This window comes from Filobasidium floriforme (genome assembly GCF_021052385.1).
Source record: "Filobasidium floriforme strain CBS 6241 chromosome Unknown HD553scaffold_12, whole genome shotgun sequence".
NCBI lineage: Eukaryota > Fungi > Basidiomycota > Tremellomycetes > Filobasidiales > Filobasidiaceae > Filobasidium > Filobasidium floriforme.
In genome coordinates this window covers 20,841-39,894 of record NW_025763633.1, presented here as the reverse complement: position 1 = coordinate 39,894, position 19,054 = coordinate 20,841, and the positions used below count along the sequence as shown (strand labels likewise).

The following is a 19,054-nucleotide window of genomic DNA, read 5'->3' as shown; positions in this document are numbered from 1 at the left end:
TTTAAATGTATTTCGTCCCGAGCAGGCCTACTAGACGCGAAAGCGGCCGGCTTTCACATCGAGCTGTCACCGGATCTACGTTACAATGAGGACGAGGACGAAGCATTCGCTCTAGGGGTAGAGGACGATGTTGTCGAGCTACCACCTCGACCGGAACATTTGCAGCGCGACCAAAATACCCATTGCCGTTCATCAGCAATCGACGCCTCCCTATTCCTGGACGACACTCCTGTGGTCGAGCAAAGACGTCAGCCTCACTACGAAGACCCTCACGTTGTGGTCCCGCAGTTTGGGCGGCACGTTCCTCAACAACTGTTCGACAGGGAATTTCAAGACGAACTCCAAGCCAAATTCCCGTTTGTCGCGCCAATTCTCGGGGAATTTGGCGAAGAACGTTACATAGCGGTGCTAGACTTCGTAGAGACCTTCTTACAACTGCTCACCGAACCTGCTACCGTGTGAAAACCATACATGGCCCTGCAATGAATAGGTATTTTCGAGTTTGATGATGTCATTGATGACGATAACGCGTTGTTTGTTGTTGTGTTTCACGTTTCAGGTTGATCGCTTAGGCAAACTAGGTTCTCAAAGGACCCTTTCGTTGCTGTTGTTCTGTTCCTGTCGCTTACATCAAAGAACAACAAAGAGAGAAAAAAACTGCTGACGTTCTAGTCGATTCCCTTATAGGTAAATACCCCTGCCGTCGCTTTCAAAACTCCGACGCCTTCAACTCCCCGTATTGCCCACCTATACGAACCTACTACCCTTCATACAATCCTGAAAGTTCTCCAAGAATCGCCATGTCAGACAAGGAAAACGAGCTTCCGAGCAACAGCGCTCGAGGGGAGGGGAGTTCGAGAAGGGCGGGTCGGCCGACTGGCGGTCGTGAGTCGGCCTTGGGTTGTGAGTGCAAATTTGACATCCTTTGAGCTGTTCTGGTTCGTTTTTGGGTGTGACATCAAGCTTCTACACATCGAGGAAGTCGGGTGATGATGCGTAGGGGTGTAGGACGTCCTGCTACGGCGGCAGAGTCATCTCCCGAGCGAATAAGAGGAAGAGGAAGAGGTAGCGGAGGTCGGGGTGAAAGAGGAAGTAGAGGGACTCGTGGGAGGGGTCGAGGTCGACGTGGAGGCGTCCCCCATCGATACGCCAACCTGGATCCCGAGCAGTTCGGTAGCGATGATGATCCTGATCTCCTACAAATCGACGTAGAATCTGAGGATGGATATGGACGGTCTCCTACCTTTCGGAGACAGATGTTTGGGTCGGTCTCTCCCATACGGAGAGAACCTAGCGAGGAAGTCGATGAGGGACGTGCTCGAGCGGGCCAGGAGATCGCGGCTGCTGTGGCCGATGGGCAGATCAGTGACGAGGAAGCTGGTCTGATGAGCTTAGCGACTCGGGCGCTCTCGATCGGGACGAGTTCGGCGGGTGTGTTTGGTTCTGTTTATTCGCTGTTGTATATGTCACTGATTCAAATGATTGTGTCATTGCTTCTTTGCTATATAGAGAGTAATGGGCAAGAACAGGCGGAGCCCGTTGTCGAAAGGGACCCCGAAGATGTAGGGATGGAGGGTCCTCAACAGGACATCGAACAGGACGTCGATGTGCCGATGGAGGAGGAGGTTGTTCTGGCCGTCAGGACGCCAACGCCAGGCGGGGTGGGGCATGATGATGGAGGGGTGATGGACGAGATGGAGTTGGCTGGGGACGATGGTATGTTCATGTTTCACTTGCTTGCGCTTGTTCATTCCGGCTCGTTTTACTAATGAATAGGATGATTGTGTCACGTAGCCGTAAGCGAGGCGGAAGAGGTGGCGGCCCCGGCCATCTCGCCGGAAAGGAAGGCTGCGTGGCAGAAGAAGTTCGCGGAGCTTCAGGGTTCCCAGCGCCCTCGCTCTCGGTCTCCCGAGAGTCCTTCCCCCTCCGGCACCCGGCCGATCGCCCCTCTTGGGTCGGCGACATCTCCTCGAGCCAGACGTGGAGCTCGACAAGGGTCGGACGATCCCGACCAACGGGAGGAAGGGCAGATTTGGGCGGGGTATCCGGAGACCCGGTCCCAGAGACGACGGGCGAGAATGGAGGAGGAGGATGAGCTTGAGTGGGTTCAAGGGTGTAAGTTAGGACTCATCACATGGCTTTCACCGTTCATGTTGCTTATGATTCCTATTTATTCCTCTATCTACCTAGCTTCGGATCGGGCGAGGCCAACGCCGACGAAGAGGATCAGGAGGGTCCCCGCCCGGAACCCTCTCAGCCCTACCAAGCAGGGCACCCGGGCTGGCCCCGACAACAACACCCAGGCTGGTCCTGGACCTCAAACTCGCGCCAACCGCGCTGCCACCTTGGCCGCCTCGTCCCCGGCCAAGTCTCCTCGCAGGAAGCCCAAGCCTGCCACCTCGTCCCCTGCCGCGACGCCCACCAAGGGTAAAGGTAGGGCGACATCCACCAAGGGTGGTAGGGGCCAGGCCAAGGCTGAGATCAAGCCCGAGGTCAAGCAGGAGCCGAGTGCGGGGACGCTCCTCAACCACGCGGTAAGTGACCGATCCTCCCCGACTGGTCGGTCAAGAGTCGGCGGAGCTGATCTTTGTTGTATGACTTCTCTCAGAAGGCGAAACGGCGCCAAGAAGATCCCGGTGCGGTCGAGTTTCTCGGAGACGAGAGGTGCGACACCTGTCGTAGCCTCGGAGCCTCGAAGGGTGGGGACGAACCGTGGTGGGGTTGCTGGAGAAACCCGAACTCCAAGAAGGAGCGCTCCTGCTCCCACTGCGTGGCGGTTCGTGCGAAGTGCTCGTTCAACGACGAGCCCAGGCACGTCAACCCGCCCGCGGCAGGTCCCAGTACAACTGGGCTGAGCCAGGAGTGGGTGAACGGTTTGGCTGCCCGGCTCGACCGAGCGATCGGAGGGATGGAGGTGGGTCTCGGAGTCCTGAACTCGATGGCCGCCACTGCTCTTGGAGAGCCGGCCAACAACATGTTGGCCGAGCGGATTCAGGAGTTTTCGGCCGTGAGCGCGGACCTCCGCCGTGGTCCCTCTGGGTCGACCGCTGCCGCCGCCATCGAGGTTGAGGCCGACGACGAGGACGACGAGGACGAGGAGGAGGAGGAGGAGGAGGAGGAGGGGGAGGACGAACAGTAGGACCTTGAAGGTCTACGCCTCCGGTTCTTGTTCTTATAGGATAGGTTGTATTCTACCCCGAGAGGGTTTAAGACTCAGATTCTTTCTATTTATTTCATTTTAGATCAAGGATCCTTCGAAAGATATTCATCATCGTCAGCGAGACCCTCGTAGGGGTGGTGGGGGTCCGCTACCATAGTAACGAACGCTCCTGGGGTGGGTGGATGATTGACCCGACCACCGAATGGTGGCGATCGCCGAGAACTTGGAAGGTCGCCAAGAGGGCACGATCGACATCGACATCGACGAGCAAGAAGCATTGCGGGTCGAAGCCGTCGGTGTAGTTTGGCGGCGGTCGTTGAGGGAGTGAACTGCGGGGTGGGTGGAACGGACTCGACTCAGACGACGGGCGTTGGTGAAGACGGCACGAAAGAACCTTCGGTGTCAAGTCCTGGACATCAACAAGAGGTACTTCTTCATATTCACCATATCCCCTAAATCCTCTGTTCGCTCGTTCGACCAGGGCGCATTCTACCTCAGGGCAACACCGACGGCAACACCAACGGTTTCGCGAGCCTGCACCCCAATGTCACCGACCATTGTCTTTCGCTCGGAACCCCTCGCCCAAATCCCCGGCTTACAAGGGCAGTACTTCTTCCAGGGTTCGCCTAATCTCTCATCATCTGTTCTGCATACCCACTTGCGCACGCTCAAGCACATAAACCGATTGCGATTGGTCACGGACACCTATCTGACTGCCGCTTGGACATGATCGGCGCACCGACCCAACGTGACCAAGCGCTACGACACTGAAGAACAAGCACATGGTCGGCCAAGACGTTCCCCTGCGCTGCAGGATGATGAACTTCGCATGGGACGATCAAGGGGCAACTATACAGGCGGCAACGTATGAGTACAACATCCTCGAACGACCCTCAACGTTCGACAACACCCTCGAACGACCCTCAACGTTCGACAACATCCTCGAACGACCCTCAACGTTCGACAACATCCTCGAACGACTCCCTTCCGTTCCCATGTCGACATCAGCATACACACTGAACGTCCGACAACATCCCAGAACTACCCGCCCATGTCGACATCGGCATACACCCTCAACGCCCGACAGCATCCTCGGACCACCCTCACCCTCAACGCCCTAACCCAACGCCCGACAGCATCCTCGAACGACCCTCTTCTCCAGCACGATTCCCTCTCCCCCTCTCAGACGGTCCACTCCGACCCCTACGAATGTTGTTCTGTGAGAAGGAAAGCCCGATTCAGCTCTCGCATGGGTTTCACCGACCCTCGGCCGACTGGCGGGCAAACTGGGGGGGTAGACTCACTATCGCAGCTGCACCTTGGGCGGTAACACCGATTGCCAGTGTCACGGCGCTCACGCCTGTTCGCCAATGTGGCTGTTAGGTTGCCAGCAACCTGTGTGTTCTCCGGGACTTGCGTAGGGTAGTAGGTAGATAAATGAGTGTGATAACAGATGAATTACATATTACAATAGTGATCGTAGTAGTTAGGTATTACCTATAGTATCATATAAGTACCTGCTCCGCCGGAGCAGCTGGCGGAACACCCGTTCGGATGTACGTGATAGTCGTACCGCGGATGGCTATAACAGGATCCCCCCGTTAGGACGAGATTCCAGATCGTCTCGTGTCGTGTTTCACCGTACGTATGGTTCACCTCGTTCCGATAGGTAACCACCTGGCGTCGACTAGTGTTCTTTTGTTCGCTACGTTTCGAGCGTCGCTCGCCAGCACCTTTGTGTGCCCGTACCGTCAATCCGTTTCATCTTAAAACGATTGCGTAGGCATCCTTCTTTCGCTTGTTCCGAGTAGTGTTTCAGCGTAGCTCGCCAGCCCTAATGCTTCCGTACGGTCGATCCGCCCTGTTCCTTCGAGTAATCGCCTGGCTAGCCCTTGTTCATGTTCCCTAACCCGCCATTGTGTACCGCTTCGAGGTAACTCTCCATGACGTAGCGTTGTTCCAAGTATTGTTGCGATTGTTCTCTAACCGAGTGTATGTTTCTCACGCGTCGAGGGTCTCCGGGGCGACGCGTATTCTTTTGTTCCGAAAGAGTAAACAAAGACGTCATCAAGGGGTCCTTTGAATATCTTCTTCGTCGATAACCAAGTTTGTCGATGTTGCTAAGTAACACCCATCCTCCTATTGTCGGGAGGTCTGTCGACCATGTTCTCTATTGTTCTCCTGTTCGTGGTGACTACTCGCATGAGGGGGTATATAGCAGCTGAGTAGAGAGTGGTGCTTCGATTCCCCCCTTGCGTGTTTGCTAACTCCAATTCGAACTCGTTTCTTCACTCGTCCGTAACTTTTACCTTCTCCGTACACTCTTACTCTCTCTATCGCTCAACATGTCCGCCCAAGGTTCTCCCTCGAAGAAGGCCGAGCCCTTTGAGCAGCAACAGCTCAAGGGGTGGCGATACCTCAAGAAGATGCCCGTCGCGACTAGTGAGTTGTGTTGTTTTTCGTTATGTCGGAGTCGATCCTATGTCTCGATATCTCCGTACGTTTGTGATAGAGTCGACCCTTCTTCAGGCCGAAAAGGTCAAGCCCAAGATCGTCGACGTGGACCAGGAGGAGCTGGACAACGCCTTTAGGCGTAACCAAGTTACTGCGGTCAACGCGTTGGTCGTGAGTCATTCCGCTTCGTAGCTCCGCCGGAGTTCCTTTTTGACACGTCCGTATCTCTCTCCTCCAGGCTCAGTACCAGGGGGGTTGGAAGTTCGCCTGCCAGCCCTGCTTCGAATTGGCGACTACCGGGGACCACCGCGCCCGAGTCGACGGCGAATGGGTCGACTGCATCCGTGTCAGCCAAACTTGGTTGTGCAGGCACGTCCTCGCCACTCCGGGAGAGACCTCCCGCGCCACCTCCTGCTACCTTTGCAGGACTATCGCAGCTCGGTCCTGCACCCCCATGAACCCCAACGTCGTCACGGCTTTCCGACACGACCTCGGAGTTTGACACCGGGTCCGCGCCGGACTGCGGTACATCCAGGACCCTGCGGTCTCGCGAAGGAGTGTGGGCATGGTTGCCCAAGAGTTGGAGCGATTGTCGGACAGGATGGCGAGTACTTTCCTTCTTCTTCTCTTTTTCCTCTTCCGATAACCTTCTCCGTACTCTTCTCCGAGGGAGCTAATATTTCGTTCGTGTCCTTGTCTTCTTCATATTGCAGCTTTTCCCTCACGTCCCCGCTCCCGCCGTCTACCATGTGGAGCACCAGCTCACCGCCCGGCTGGCCGCCCAGCACGCCCCGAACGCCGTTCCCGCCGGATCGGTCGCTACCGACGTCAACGTCGACGTCCAAATCGCCGGCTCCGACGTCGTTACTCCCGGATCGCCCGCGCCGACCGTCATCGAGGGGGAGGACATGGAGGACCTCGAGCTCGAGGACGACCGTTCGGACGACGAAGACACCGAGATGACTTCGTCCTCGGGTTCTTCTTCTTCGGGATCGGGTTCGGGTTCGGATGAGGAGTAATGGCTAGTGGCTTTTTCTTTTTGTAACGTCGATCCTCATAGCCGAGTACGTAGTACTCGGGATATCAAATTTTTATGCCTTGCGGAATTCCTCTTTTCTTGTTCCGCCGGAGTCGTCTTTACCTATTGTCGTTTCTCTCTCTCGCTGACAATATCTTGGAGTATTTGCAAAACGTTATTGCTTGTAGTCGTGTTGTACGTGTGGGTGCAAGGTTTTGCTCGGTAGTAGCAGTGAATGGTGAATAAAAAATAAAACATCAAGGGACCTGCCCTTGGTAAATACATGATCGTCGCGCACAAAAACCCTTACGTAGACCAAACTCGATACCCTGTTCCCTCGTTGGCGGCACTGTCCTTGTCGAACTGCTCGTCTGTCGGAGCAGTGTGGGCGGAGTAGGCAGCCGCAACCCGAAGATCTCGTTGCTTCTTCATCCGGTCCACGTACCACTGCGGTTTGGGTACCAACGCAGGGTTGGTGCACTCCCGAATAACGTGTCCCTTCTGGAAACAGTTATAACAAGTGACGTCCCTGTACTTGGCTGCATCTACCTCCATGGGAACGGCTCCCGAAGAAGGTGCCACGGGGGCTTGTACGGGGGCGGCGACTGGCACTACCGCAGGGGCAGTGTATCGAGGGGTGTAATTGTTGTTTCGCGACGTGGTGTTGCGATGTTGTGTTTGGGTGTGCCCAACCTTCTCCTCATACTTTGCGCATTCCGTTTGGAACTCGTAGAGGGAGCACGTCTCCTGATTGGGGATAGGGACGATGGCATCCCTCCACGCTTGGTTCAAGTGCGCTCGGAAGAGGAACCTCTTGCAGAAGTCGGTCAATTCCGGGATGAGGTTGGCCAACGCGTTGAATTTGGTAATGTAGTCGGAGATCGACAGGTTCCCTTGTCGAAAGTCCGCGAACTCTCTCTCCGTTGCGGCTCTCCTTACCGCAACTCCGAAACGAGCTAGCAACCCGGCTTCGAACTGCGCCCATGTGGTCCAGGCAGTTCCGAAAAGCCAGGGGCGAGCCCATTCCCTCGCAGCGTCCCGCAAGTAACTCCCCGCAAACACGATCTTCAACTTGTCATCGTGATATGCGAGGGGTTCCGCCATGAAGCGTAGGTTACAAGCATCCAAGAATGCTTGTACCTCCTCCTTCTTCGACCCGTCGAAAGGCTCGGGATCGCTCACTCGGATAGCCTTGGTGTAAGGCTGTACGGGGACAGAGGGGCGAGAAAACGCCGGAGGAGAAGGCGGGGGGACTGCGTTGACGTTAACCAATCCATCCACCTTTGCCATCAACCTTTCCAAGGTTGAGTTCATCCTCCCGACGTCATTCGAGAGGGAGATGGTGCTGACAGCTGGTCGGTCGGCACTCAAGAAGGAGGAGAACACCTCGTCTCCTTCGCCGGTATTACGGACCCATAGGAATCCGCCGGCACTGTCTCGATCTTGAGCACCACCCGTGCCCCGCACCGGTTCCTTGTAGCCGGCTACCGTGATAGGGTTACCAGCTACGTCGTACACTACCCTGTCCGGAATCTCTGCCCGTTCGGTGGCTTCGGTTTCCATAGTTGCAAGTCGGGGAAAAGGAGATGATCTGTTATTCTGTTAGGTTGCCAGCAACCTGTGTGTTCTCCGGGACTTGCGTAGGGTAGTAGGTAGATAAATGAGTGTGATAACAGATGAATTACATATTACAATAGTGATCGTAGTAGTTAGGTATTACCTATAGTATCATATAAGTACCTGCTCCGCCGGAGCAGCTGGCGGAACACCCGTTCGGATGTACGTGATAGTCGTACCGCGGATGGCTATAACAGTGGCAGGCTCAGTGGCAGGCTCAGGACGAGGGCGACCCTCCTGAGGTCTGGGCGATCGTCGTCGGCGATAGCCTCGTCCCCTTGCAGGGAGAGAGGGAGGAGGAGGTTGATCGACCGAAGGCTCAACTGCAGGCCTGACTGGAGGCGGCAACGGAGGAACCGGACCACTGCGGTCTGAGTACGCAGCTGGACGTTCTTCCTGCGGGGGAGGAACGCCCGGGCCAGAGACAGGCTCGACTTGGTGCGGGATCTCCCTCGGAGGCGTCATCCCGGCTTCTGCTGCAAGACCGAATCCCTCGGGAGGCCCTGCTTGCATAAGGACTTCCCCAATACGGACCTCTCTTGCATAGGGCGGTACAGGATCATTGACATCTCCTTCTGGGTTGTCCAGATTGCCCGACCGGAACCGATTACGGATGTGACGTGAAGCCAGCAGAGGATCACCCTGCTGGATGGCCGATAACGCCCTAGCGCGACTTCCCTCATCAAGACCTTGCAACAGTGCTTGCATATCTCTCAGGGTGGCTTCTATGGCACGTCGTCTACCCCCCAGAGGTTGTGGTCGGGCGGGATTTGCCGCTATCGGCCGACCTGTCTCTCCCGCGTATTGGATTTCGGGAGTCACGGAACGTTCTTGAGGTTGCGCAATTGTCCTGCCAGAGGCGTTCTGAATACTCCTCTGCGCAGGGGTGGCGGGTCCGGGAGAGGGACTATCCCTGACAGTCCGTTGGCTCTCCTCAATCGGACTTGGCAAACGATCTGGACGGCTATGTTTGGTTCGAGCGACCTCACCGACGACCTCACCGACCGGTCGGTCATCTGGTCGGTCTCTTGCGCTTTGGACAGCCTGCCTGTCCTCGGGGGTGTGAGCTCGAGGCTGGCTACCTCTGGGCGGCTCATCCTGGGACAGGTTGATCAAACCTAAGACGTCAGCGTCGATCGACTGCTCTCGTTCGAGAGATGCCTGACGTCCGTCAAGGTCGAATCCACTCCAACCTTCGTCAGCTTGATCATTCCATCGGTTCTGCCGCACTGCGGCGAGATCCTCTTGTAGGGGACCGGCTAGATCCTCCATGCTAGGAGTCTGGAGTGTAGCTGTAGACGCCAGGGGAGATGGAGCTGGTGTAGCCTGGTCAGTGAAGAACAGTGGCTCAGCGCGATCAACGAAACCGGCAGTCTCGAGGGACATGTCCGCCATCCCTGAAGTTCGACCAGTGCTGCTGGATGTAGAGGGACCCGATTGATGAGCCCTGGGGACCGGCATAGCATCTGGAAAGGCATCGACAAGACGAGGGGTCGGTACCAGCCGGGGAGTGGATGCTTCAGTGCAAACGGACGGTGTTGGTGATTCTCGACCGTCTCGACCGTTCCGTTCAGTGCGGTAAATCTTGTAACGTTGACAGTGACCCGTATGACGACGTTTGGAGATCATCTTGACAGACTTGCCACAGGCGATGCAGGTCCACATATCGTCATCATCCTCAACGTCTTCGTCCTCATCGTCCTTGCCCGATGCAGTGTTTTGGAGGTTTCGGATGGTCGTGTAGAACTGCCGGGAGGCTACTTCCTCCTGGTGGGTATAGTCCGGGGCGGTGTAGGTGAAATCTCGATCGTTGACATGTCCATCGACGATGTAGGCGCAGCCAGAACGTTCAAACAGGGCCTTTACCTGGTTGAACGAGCTCGACGATGGTCGGCATGTGGCAGGCTCGAACCGATGGCTGTGAGGATTGGTCTTGGCCCAACACCACTGTTCATTGATACCCTCACGCCGGAAGAGCTCCTGAACCGTTGCGGCGATAGCGGAGGCATGTGCGTTTGCAGATATCCAGAGAGGTTTCCCAAAACCCTCAGCAGCCAACCACTCCTTGACCGCCTCTGCACCCTTGCGAAGTGTCAGCCGGTCCGAAATAACAGCCGACGATTTGAGGTAGTACACCTAGATGCAAAGATCGGTCAGTCGATTTGGAAAGGGAAAGTCAAGTTGACCGACAGTCGGCCGACTCCGGCCGACTCAGGTAACACTGACAATTGTCTCCTTCTCTTTGCAAATTGAGACGGGAGGACCAGGTGTAATCTGTGTTTGGCGGGCCGGAGCTTTCCCTTTGCGGCCACTGGTGAGATAGGAAGCGAAAGGAGAGCCCGGTCGGATGTTCTGGGACGAAGACGAAGCGGAGGAGGGGTTGATTGAATTAAAGTTCTGGATGGTGTTTCGACTAATTCCTGGGGGGGTATGCCCTGGCATGTTGCGGAGCGTTTGCAGAGCAGAAATGGTGCTATGTTGGGGTAGCTGACCATAGCTATGCGGGCTGTGGGTAATGGAAGGAGCGGGAGGAAATCGATTATGAAAAGGACCTGTATTATCATTATTTGCGGTATTATGGGTCGTGCCGGGTATCATGGGGCTATACGACCCTTGGCCTGGTGTAGATGGTAGCTGAGGCGGTCCAGCTTGTCGTAAAGCTGTCTGTACAGCCTGCTGTATAGCAGCGGCCAGGTCGGCCTGACTTATGGTGATTTGTTGGTGTGAATCGTTGTGCTGAGGCATGGTAAGGGGGAGCGAATAGAATAGGTACTGAATGGCAGAGTACGTGTGAAGAATCTAGATGTGACTATTGATATGTAACAAGGTCATGAACTGGAGTTGGCCGATGGAACGGCCGAAACGATTGACCCTACATGTCGAGAGGTAGATTGTTGGCTGATGGATGTAGCGTACGTAAAGTTCGATGAAGACGATGTAGAGTAAAGGATTAAACGATGTCGAGCTTGATACTAAACGTTGTCGAGTAAACGAATAAACGTTGTGGGTTAAACGTTGCTGACTAAACGATTACGAGATTTACTAAGTCACGTGTAAAGTGGTCTTTTTGGCGCCTCATAAAAAAGGGGCGATCGAATAGAACATCTACGCCACCTTGAAACGCTAACCGGTCCGGGTAAAGAGCCCGGATGCCGGCATATCGTACGGAGTTCGGGGTAATACCGGCAGCTTTGTAGCCCTTTTCGGATGTTTATCGGTGTTCGGCGTATAGAAGTGATGCGGCGCGCTTGGATGAATAGGGGCAGGGGAATAGGGGATCTTGTGCGTGATTGTCCACAACACACACCTCTCCTGGATCTCTTGCCAGCTTTTATTAGAGGATCGATCGCTCGATACTATCACCCATCTTAACATTCCCTGCCCTTCCAAAGACCTACACATTTCCTAGAGAACAAACCGCAAGCCGAACAGATATCACAAACAAACATGGCTGGAATCGACCCTTACGCCGCAGCTCCCCCAAAGAACCTCAACACGACCGAACGAGTCACCTTTGACCACCCAAAGACCCTCTCCAATACCACCCTGAGCATCAGCCCCCGTTCCTTAGTCTACCCAGCTGGGAGTGAAGTCGTCTCGGACAAGCTTTACTCGGGATTCATCGAACATCTAGGGAGGGGGATTTATGGAGGGATCGTCGATGATGATAAGAACCCGAGTGACGAGAAGTTGTTGGTCAAGCAGGACGATGGGACCGAGTTGACCAAGGGGAGGTTGGGGTGGAGGAAGGATGTTATGGATGTGATCGGGAAGGAGGGGGAGTTGGAGATGCCTATGCTGAGGTGGCCCGGTGGTGAGTCCCCATCCCAATCCCTGTCGTTCTTGCCTTGTAGCTCAGTTCTGCTTTTCTTTCAACCGCTGATTGTTACACTCTACCCAACAACCTTTTATCCCATCTCCGTCTCCCTGCCTTCCGCCATCCTCACCTTCAAACTCCCCACCTCACCTTCAAACTCCCCTCCTCACCTTCCCACCCCCCCACCTCCACCCACCTCCTCCCATAACAAAGGAAACTACGTATCCAACTGGCACTGGCAAGACTGCGTAGGACCCATCCAGGACCGTCCCAAACGTATCGAACTCGCCTGGTTGTCAGAGGAATCGAATCATTTTGGATTGAACGAGTTTGTTGATTATGCACGGGGGTTGGGGGTTGAGCCGTGAGTCCTTCTTCTTTCTTCTTCCTTTTTCCTAAACACGAGTTCCTACGGGTGCGAGAGTGCGGTGGAGACCCGATAGCTGACCACACCACCACGGACGACCTGACCTGCGACACCCCGATTTGATGTATATCGTACAGGTACTTGTGTCTGAACATGGGGACGGGAACGTTTGAAGAAGCGCTCAGTCTGTTGGAATATTGTAACGGGAAGGGCAACACCCAGTGAGTACACGCACGAACGTTATCCCTTGTCATCTCCAGGTCGGATCAGCTTCAGCTGGCGAGAATGCCGGCTCTGGCTCTGGCTCCAGCCGGAAGGATCAATTTTGCGGGTTCTACTTGGACTCGGATGTTGATGCTAATACTGGTTCGCCCTGCGTTACGTTGCATTTGTGTGGTGTGCAGCTGGGCTAATTTGAGGCGAAAGCATACGGGAAGGGACGAGCCCCATGATATCAAGCTCTGGGGTCTCGGTAACGAGAGTGAGTCCGAACAGGCTTCTCGGATCCATGCGTAGTTTTCGCTGACACTGGGAATCCTTCTTCTCGACAGTGCACGGACCTTGGCAAGTCGGCCACCTCTCCGCCGCCGACTACACCAAACAAGCCGCCCGGTGGGCCCACGCGCTGCGTCTGGTCGACCCGTCCATCAAGCTCGTCTCGTGTGGCAACCAGGGCAACTCGGAGTGGGACCGTGAAGTCCTCCAGGGGTTGATCGGGGTGTGTGATTATCATTCGATCCACTTTTATTCGATGTTGGGTCACGAGAGGTTTGCGGGGCCTCCGGGGTTGGAGTATGAGAAGAACGTGTTTGGGCCGATCGTGAGTCGCAGAGGCGTCTCTTTGACATACCAGAACTACATCTGGAATTCTGGGTCGCAAAATGCTGATAAACTTTTCTCCATTGTCCTGCGACACGACACCCCGCAGGCCGCCGAGAGGGGTATCGAGATCTGTTCCTCCCTCATCGACCTGGCCAAGATTCACCATTCCCTCAACCCGGATCAGTACAAGTTCGGTCTTCCGGACAGTATGAGCATCAACAGTGGGATCTTGAAGCGGGAGATGAAGATCTGTTACGACGAGTGGAACGTGTGAGTTCCGCGGCCCTCACCCCTCTTTCCCCTTGCTTCTCCTTCGTTTTCGACACTCCGTGTGTTTCGGTATCCCAACCTCGACTTCCTTCTCGAACATCGTACTGACGACATGCCGTATTGGGACTCGACTGCGCGCTACAGATGGGACGAGACCAAAGCCCCCGGCTCCGTCGGTCTCGAACAATCGTACGAATACGTCGACATGCTCGGCGTCTGCGCCTGGTTGAACATCTTGGTCAGGAAGTCCAAGGATGTGGGGATCGCTTGTATCGCCCAGAGCGTCAATGTCGTGAGTATTCGAGCCACACTGGCTTTCGTTTTCCCTCTTGGTGGCAATGTCTGGCTTTCTAGGATGTCGCGTGATGTGTTGTGGTGCGGGCTGGGCTGTGGAAGCTTACTTGTGAACTGGTTCTGTGTAGATCTCACCGGTGATGACCAGCCCTACCGGATTGCTCTTCCAGACGACCTACTACCCGTGAGTCTTTCCCCCTCGCCTCTTCTTCTTCTTCTTTTTCTTTTTTCTTCTTCTTGAAGCGAATACGATGCGCGTGACGCTCATAAATGTTTCTTGCATGGGGTACACCTGCAGCTTGCGACTGTTCGCCAAGTACATGAAGGGCGGTGAATTGCTCAACCTCGGGTTTACGCCTGATGCCTAGTCAGTTATAATCCCAGTTTCCCACGTCCTTCACAAGCACCATTCGAGGCTCTTTTGCTAACCGTGACCGAAATAATGACGAAATACGATCCGATCGGATTGCATAGCACCGGACCCACCTACCCAGTCTGGATCCAACACCTAACGAAACCCGCTTACGTCGACGTCGTAGCGATCATCGTTCATAAACCCTACAACGAAAACAGCAACAGCAAGAAGGCTAGGGCTAGTATCCGATTGAGCGTTCTGAATAGGCACCCGGAGGCTGCTTGGGAGGGGGTTTTGAGGTTTGATCATTTCGGTGAGTGCAGCGGAGGTCGCGTGGTATTGATTGAGGAAATGGAGGGGAGGATATAGAAGCTGATGATGTGAATGGGGAATGGGGGATGTGGTCTGGTCGTAGATGTGGAGGGCGTCGAGGTCCACTCGATGTACCATGACGACATGTCCGCCGTGGTGAGTCGCTTGTTGATCAAGAAATGTTTCCTATCTCAGAACCGCACACTGATCGCGATCTTCCGTTTGCTGTTTCTCGTGCCTATGTAGAACACGTTTGAGAAGCCCAACGAGGTCGTACCTACCGTTGAAAAGCTGGAGGGCAAGCAATGGAAGGGGACCTACACCGTCAAGAAGCACTCGTGGAGCTTCTTCATCTTCGAGGGAACCGTTCAGGAGTGAGCCTGGAACAGACATATAGGATATCAGGGGATTCGAGCTTGTACAATTTTGGGAATTGAGAGAGCAATCAGATTGACAAAATGGTTGGCTGCGGCGGACGAACGTTCATACAGAAGAGACGATCGTTGTTTGCCGTCTGTCATGATCATGTCCGTATGTGTGTTTCATCATCAACGCCGACTATGGCCAGCTAGCGCGCGAGATCGGCCAGTCCCGGACCGGAGCGTGCTAGTTGACTGACGATTCGACGTTCAAATGTTCAAACTTATAATCACTTCGGACAGCATCGAGTTAAGAGCACAGGGTGCATTGGGCACAGTCATCATCCATTATCGATCCACTCAATCTGAACTCGACTCGCCAGTTTAATCGACCATGTACGAACGTCTCTTGACCGACTTCGAGCTGTCCCCAGGGGAAGACGGCGAGAACGTAATCCGCCTAGTCAATCCGCAAGGATACACCTGGACCCTGAGCCTGGTCACCGAGCTCGCTTTCCGGATCACCTTGGAAGGACCTGACAGGAGACTCCCCCCACACGATAATTTCGTTAGACCTCTTCCTCTTCCCTTGCCGTTCACGAACCTCAAATACGGAAGTGAACATGGGGACGGGAAGAAGGAGATCTCCTTTGATTTCGTGTCCGGGCAACAACTCGTCATCGACTATACCTACGATATCATCCTGGCCGTCTACGAAACCTTACATGACTTGCCCGAAGATGATAAGAGGAGGAAGAGGCTCGTCTATCAGACTTTGCCTAATAGGGGATTCTGTCTGAGCGAACATGGAGTGGTGAGGTATAACCGCGTTTTGGAAGGGAGTCTGCATATGGGCTTGGGGGAGAAGGCTGCACCGATAGGTGAGCACCACGATATTTTTTCTTTTTAGCAGATCGGGCCTCGGTGTTAGAGTGAAGCTTTACTGAGCGAGGTTCGGTTGGACGTGTTTGTTCAGATTTGACGGGAAGGGATTTCAAGCTCACGGGGACCGATGCTGCCGCTTACGATGCTTACCAGACGGACCCGGTATGTCAAGCCATTCCTGCGATTCTCACTTCACCCCGAACCATCAACCTCCTAGCTGTTCAAGTCCAGTTGAGCTGAACGCCTCATCTTCCGTCTCGCAGCTATACAAACACACTCCTTTCCTGATCACCCTCCCCCGCCCGATCCCTATCCACCCAACCCCCTCACCCACCTCAAACCTCCTAAACAACTACTGGGCATCAATCGACCTTTCCGACCCAGTCTCAGGGGAAATAACCAAACACCTAGAACCGGGAGAATGGATCCAACCGGCGCCCTATGCGACGTGGTGGACGAGCAATTCCGATGGGGTGGTCGATATCAGGAGGGGGACGAACGATCCGAATGGCGTTTTTAAGCGGTATGAACAGGGGTGGGGAGGGTTGGAAGAGGTTGTTTTTCTCGGGCATGCCGAGTTGCACTTAGGGGAAGGAGGAGAGGGGAAGTATGAGCTGGAGAAGAAGGTACTGGCGGAGGGTCTCGAATTGAATTTGAAGGGTGATAGACGAGCGAGGAAGGTGGTTGGACTGCGTGAACTCGTCAGGGCGTTTGCGGATCTGGTGGGGTCGCCAAAGTTGGTCCCAAGAGATTGGCTCGGGTACTTGGCAAGCGGTAAGCACCACGTCTCCTCCTCTTCACTCCAGATCTTGGTCTGACGAATCGAATCACCCCGACAATGACGATGGTGGATAGGTATGGGGATCGGCGAATCCGACTCGCCACCAGCCCAAGAACTCTTGGAAAATTGGCCTGACGAATGCGCCAAGTACGATATCCCCTGTTCGGGGATGCACCTCTCTTCGGGATATACGGTCGGGGAGGATGGGAACCGTTATGTCTTTGGGATGAATAAGAAACGGTACCCCGATTTCAAGGCGATGGTCACCAAGTTTCATCAGAGGGGGATCAGGGTCGTCCCGAACATCAAACCTTGTGAGCGGAGAGACTCTCGACGAGCTATGCTTCTATCGGGTCTGACGGTGCTGTTATACGAAGATGTCTTGAACACCCACCCAGATTACGAAAACCTCAGGGAAGCAGGAGCTCTCTTCCATAACCCGTGGACGGGGAAACAGGTCATGGCGCCCATCTGGAGCGCCGGGGTCGGCGACACTCAGCTAGGCAGTTGGGTAGATATGACGCACCCTCAAGGTCGACAATGGTGGTACGACGGAGTCAAGGGGTTGGTCGAGCTCGGGTGTGATGGGATGTGGAAGTGAGTCTCCGTCTGTTGGTTATTTCGTTGCTGTTGAGGCGAAGGCGGTACTAATCCGAAGGTGATGGGTCATTTGTAGCGACAACAACGAGTACCTCTTGCACAATGACGATTATGTGCCTCGATGGGACGATGCGACTAGGAAGACCAACTCGTTTGACGGCAAGATCAACGTCGGCACGCTCGGCAGGATGTACAACGTGAGCAGCGCGATCCCCCAATTCCTCTCTAAACATCTCACAAGGAAGACTGAATCGACCCCATCGGGACCTTCCTTGCAGACCCAACTGATGGCCAAGACCAGCCACGATGCCTGTCTCGATGCCAACCCCGACCGCAGGACGTTCGTACTCACCCGGTCGGGCAATGTGGGAACTTTTCGATATGCGAGTTCGACATGGTCGGGCGATAACGTCAGTTCAGTTTTTCCCAGTGACATCTATAAGATTCCTTGTCTGATGCGGCCGAACGCTTTTTTAGTATACGAACTGGAAGACCCTTCGAGGAAGCGTAGCGATGGGCCTCAATGCAGGACTATCTTTGATGCAGGTAAGCTCCCATGGCAAACCACTCGTGCAGTATCAGCGCGACTAGACCCAGACCTGATCTCGTTTCTAATTACAGTCATACGGCACGGACGTAGGAGGATTCGCCGGCCCCCTACCTTCGCAGGAACTATTCGTCCGATGGGTACAGTTTGGGTGTACGAATTCGAGGTTCTGCATCCATAGTTTCAAGCCGAACAAGGGTGATCTGAGTGGGGCGCTTACGAATAATTTGCCTTGGATGGTATGTCGTTCGGGGGCGCATGTCATGGCCCGGGCATTGGCCTTGTGACTGATGTACTATGCGGCTCGTTTGAACAGTATCCCGAGGTACTACCCATCATCCGCCAGGCGATCAAGCGGAGATACCAGCTTCTGCCCTACTTGTGAGCCATCAGACGACATCCATCTCGAACAGAAACTGACGCGGTATACCATAGCAACTCTCTGAACTGGGAATCTCACCTACTATCAGAACCTCCCAACTCGTACCTCGGCAGCGGTCCATTCGCTCAAGACCCCAACCTCTACTCGGCCGAAATTCTGGAAGGGTTCGACTATTGGTTAGGAACCGGTCGACTGCTCGTGGCTGGCGCTTTCCAAGAAGGACAGACGAGGAAGAGGGTTTATTTCCCTCAAGCTTATCCGGGGGATAGGACACCGTACATCAGGGTCACTGAGGGGGATATCGAGTATGAGTCGCACGAGGCGGGGACTTGGGCAGAGGTGAACATTCCCCTGGTGCAAACTGCGATCTTTGCCCGTGCTGGTTCGGTGATCCCTGTGGGGAAAGACCATGTCACCGTCACAGCCGAGACGGGCTTACCGAGGGCCTGCGTAGGCGGCGCAGAGATCGAGCTGGGTGTTACTTCTGGTTCGGAAAGCGCTAGTGGCGTGAGTCTCGATGATTATCGAGGAGTGGAGATCTTCCCGCCCCTTGCCGATCAAGCGGAGGGCTTCAAGGGCGAGGGCGTCTGGGTTGAGGATGATGGCGTTTCTCGTGAACCCAAATCCACGGTGGTCAAGGTCAGCTACCAGGTGGAAGGCGATGAGATCGCCGTCAAGGCCGAATGGCTGCAGCGCGACTTTGATGTGGCCTGGGGTAGCGAGTTGCTGGTCTATCTGCCTAGGGGAGACGATCGATCGGTCAAAGGCGCGTCGGGGGAGAAGATCGGGGGACGCACTGCTTTCCGTGTGGCCGTGGTCTAGGAAAAATCTTCATATGGGGAGGATGGATATAGTAGGATGAACTCTTTGTAGAAAGTCGCAAGCTGGTAGAATATGCATCGATGAAACGCCTAGTCACTTCGAGGCGGAACTCAAACCGCACCTGGGCGCCTCTCTCTCGCTTACGTAACAACATCTCGCTCGTCTGACCCGTCGCTCGTATGGGAAAATGAA

General features: G+C 54.8%; 5 protein-coding genes across 5 annotated transcripts; 4 read left to right on the top strand and 1 right to left on the bottom strand.

Moving 5' to 3' along the window:
- Positions 1-800: 800 nt before the first annotated feature.
- Positions 801-3,139, top strand: HD553DRAFT_342392 (uncharacterized protein; the record flags this gene model as incomplete). The annotated part of the gene is made up of 6 exons (XM_046182743.1): positions 801-885; positions 964-1,431; positions 1,510-1,716; positions 1,795-2,115; positions 2,191-2,534; positions 2,609-3,139. 6 exons carry the CDS (start codon positions 801-803, stop codon positions 3,137-3,139), a joined length of 1,956 nt encoding a protein of 651 aa, XP_046036147.1.
- Positions 3,140-5,505: 2,366 nt separating this feature from the next.
- Positions 5,506-6,633, top strand: HD553DRAFT_342391 (uncharacterized protein; the record flags this gene model as incomplete). The annotated part of the gene is made up of 4 exons (XM_046182742.1): positions 5,506-5,602; positions 5,673-5,785; positions 5,853-5,960; positions 6,328-6,633. 4 exons carry the CDS (start codon positions 5,506-5,508, stop codon positions 6,631-6,633), a joined length of 624 nt encoding a protein of 207 aa, XP_046036146.1.
- Positions 6,634-8,360: 1,727 nt separating this feature from the next.
- On the bottom strand, positions 8,361-10,994 carry HD553DRAFT_342389 (uncharacterized protein; the record flags this gene model as incomplete). Its single annotated transcript, XM_046182741.1, has 2 exons — positions 8,361-10,385; positions 10,476-10,994. 2 exons carry the CDS (start codon positions 10,992-10,994, stop codon positions 8,361-8,363), a joined length of 2,544 nt encoding a protein of 847 aa, XP_046036145.1.
- A 617-nt stretch (positions 10,995-11,611) lies between these two features.
- On the top strand, positions 11,612-14,958 carry HD553DRAFT_350256 (glycoside hydrolase superfamily). Its single transcript, XM_046183519.1, has 12 exons — positions 11,612-12,063; positions 12,280-12,430; positions 12,571-12,654; positions 12,838-12,914; positions 12,985-13,253; positions 13,362-13,525; positions 13,670-13,817; positions 13,948-14,003; positions 14,118-14,186; positions 14,294-14,487; positions 14,590-14,642; positions 14,733-14,958. Exons 1-12 carry the CDS (start codon positions 11,697-11,699, stop codon positions 14,862-14,864), a joined length of 1,764 nt encoding a protein of 587 aa, XP_046036144.1. The 5' UTR covers positions 11,612-11,696; the 3' UTR covers positions 14,865-14,958.
- A 281-nt stretch (positions 14,959-15,239) lies between these two features.
- Positions 15,240-18,862, top strand: HD553DRAFT_355941 (putative glicosidase; the record flags this gene model as incomplete). Its single annotated transcript, XM_046183838.1, has 11 exons — positions 15,240-15,726; positions 15,822-15,892; positions 15,994-16,504; positions 16,586-16,825; positions 16,889-17,108; positions 17,188-17,308; positions 17,390-17,521; positions 17,589-17,657; positions 17,733-17,897; positions 17,975-18,039; positions 18,094-18,862. The coding sequence occupies 11 exons, from the start codon at positions 15,240-15,242 to the stop codon at positions 18,860-18,862; spliced, it is 2,850 nt and encodes a 949-aa protein (XP_046036143.1).
- Between the last annotated feature and the right edge of the window lie 192 nt (positions 18,863-19,054).

Bases quoted from the DNA above. Each gene is read 5' to 3' on its own strand.
- HD553DRAFT_350256 (XM_046183519.1), top strand. From the start codon at position 11,697: ATGGCTGGAATCGACCCTTACGCCGCAGCTCCCCCAAAGAACCTCAAC. The intron at 13,818-13,947 runs GTGAGTATTCGA...GGTTCTGTGTAG, and splicing joins TCGCCCAGAGCGTCAATGTC to ATCTCACCGGTGATGACCAG. The intron at 14,004-14,117 runs GTGAGTCTTTCC...GTACACCTGCAG, and splicing joins TTCCAGACGACCTACTACCC to CTTGCGACTGTTCGCCAAGT.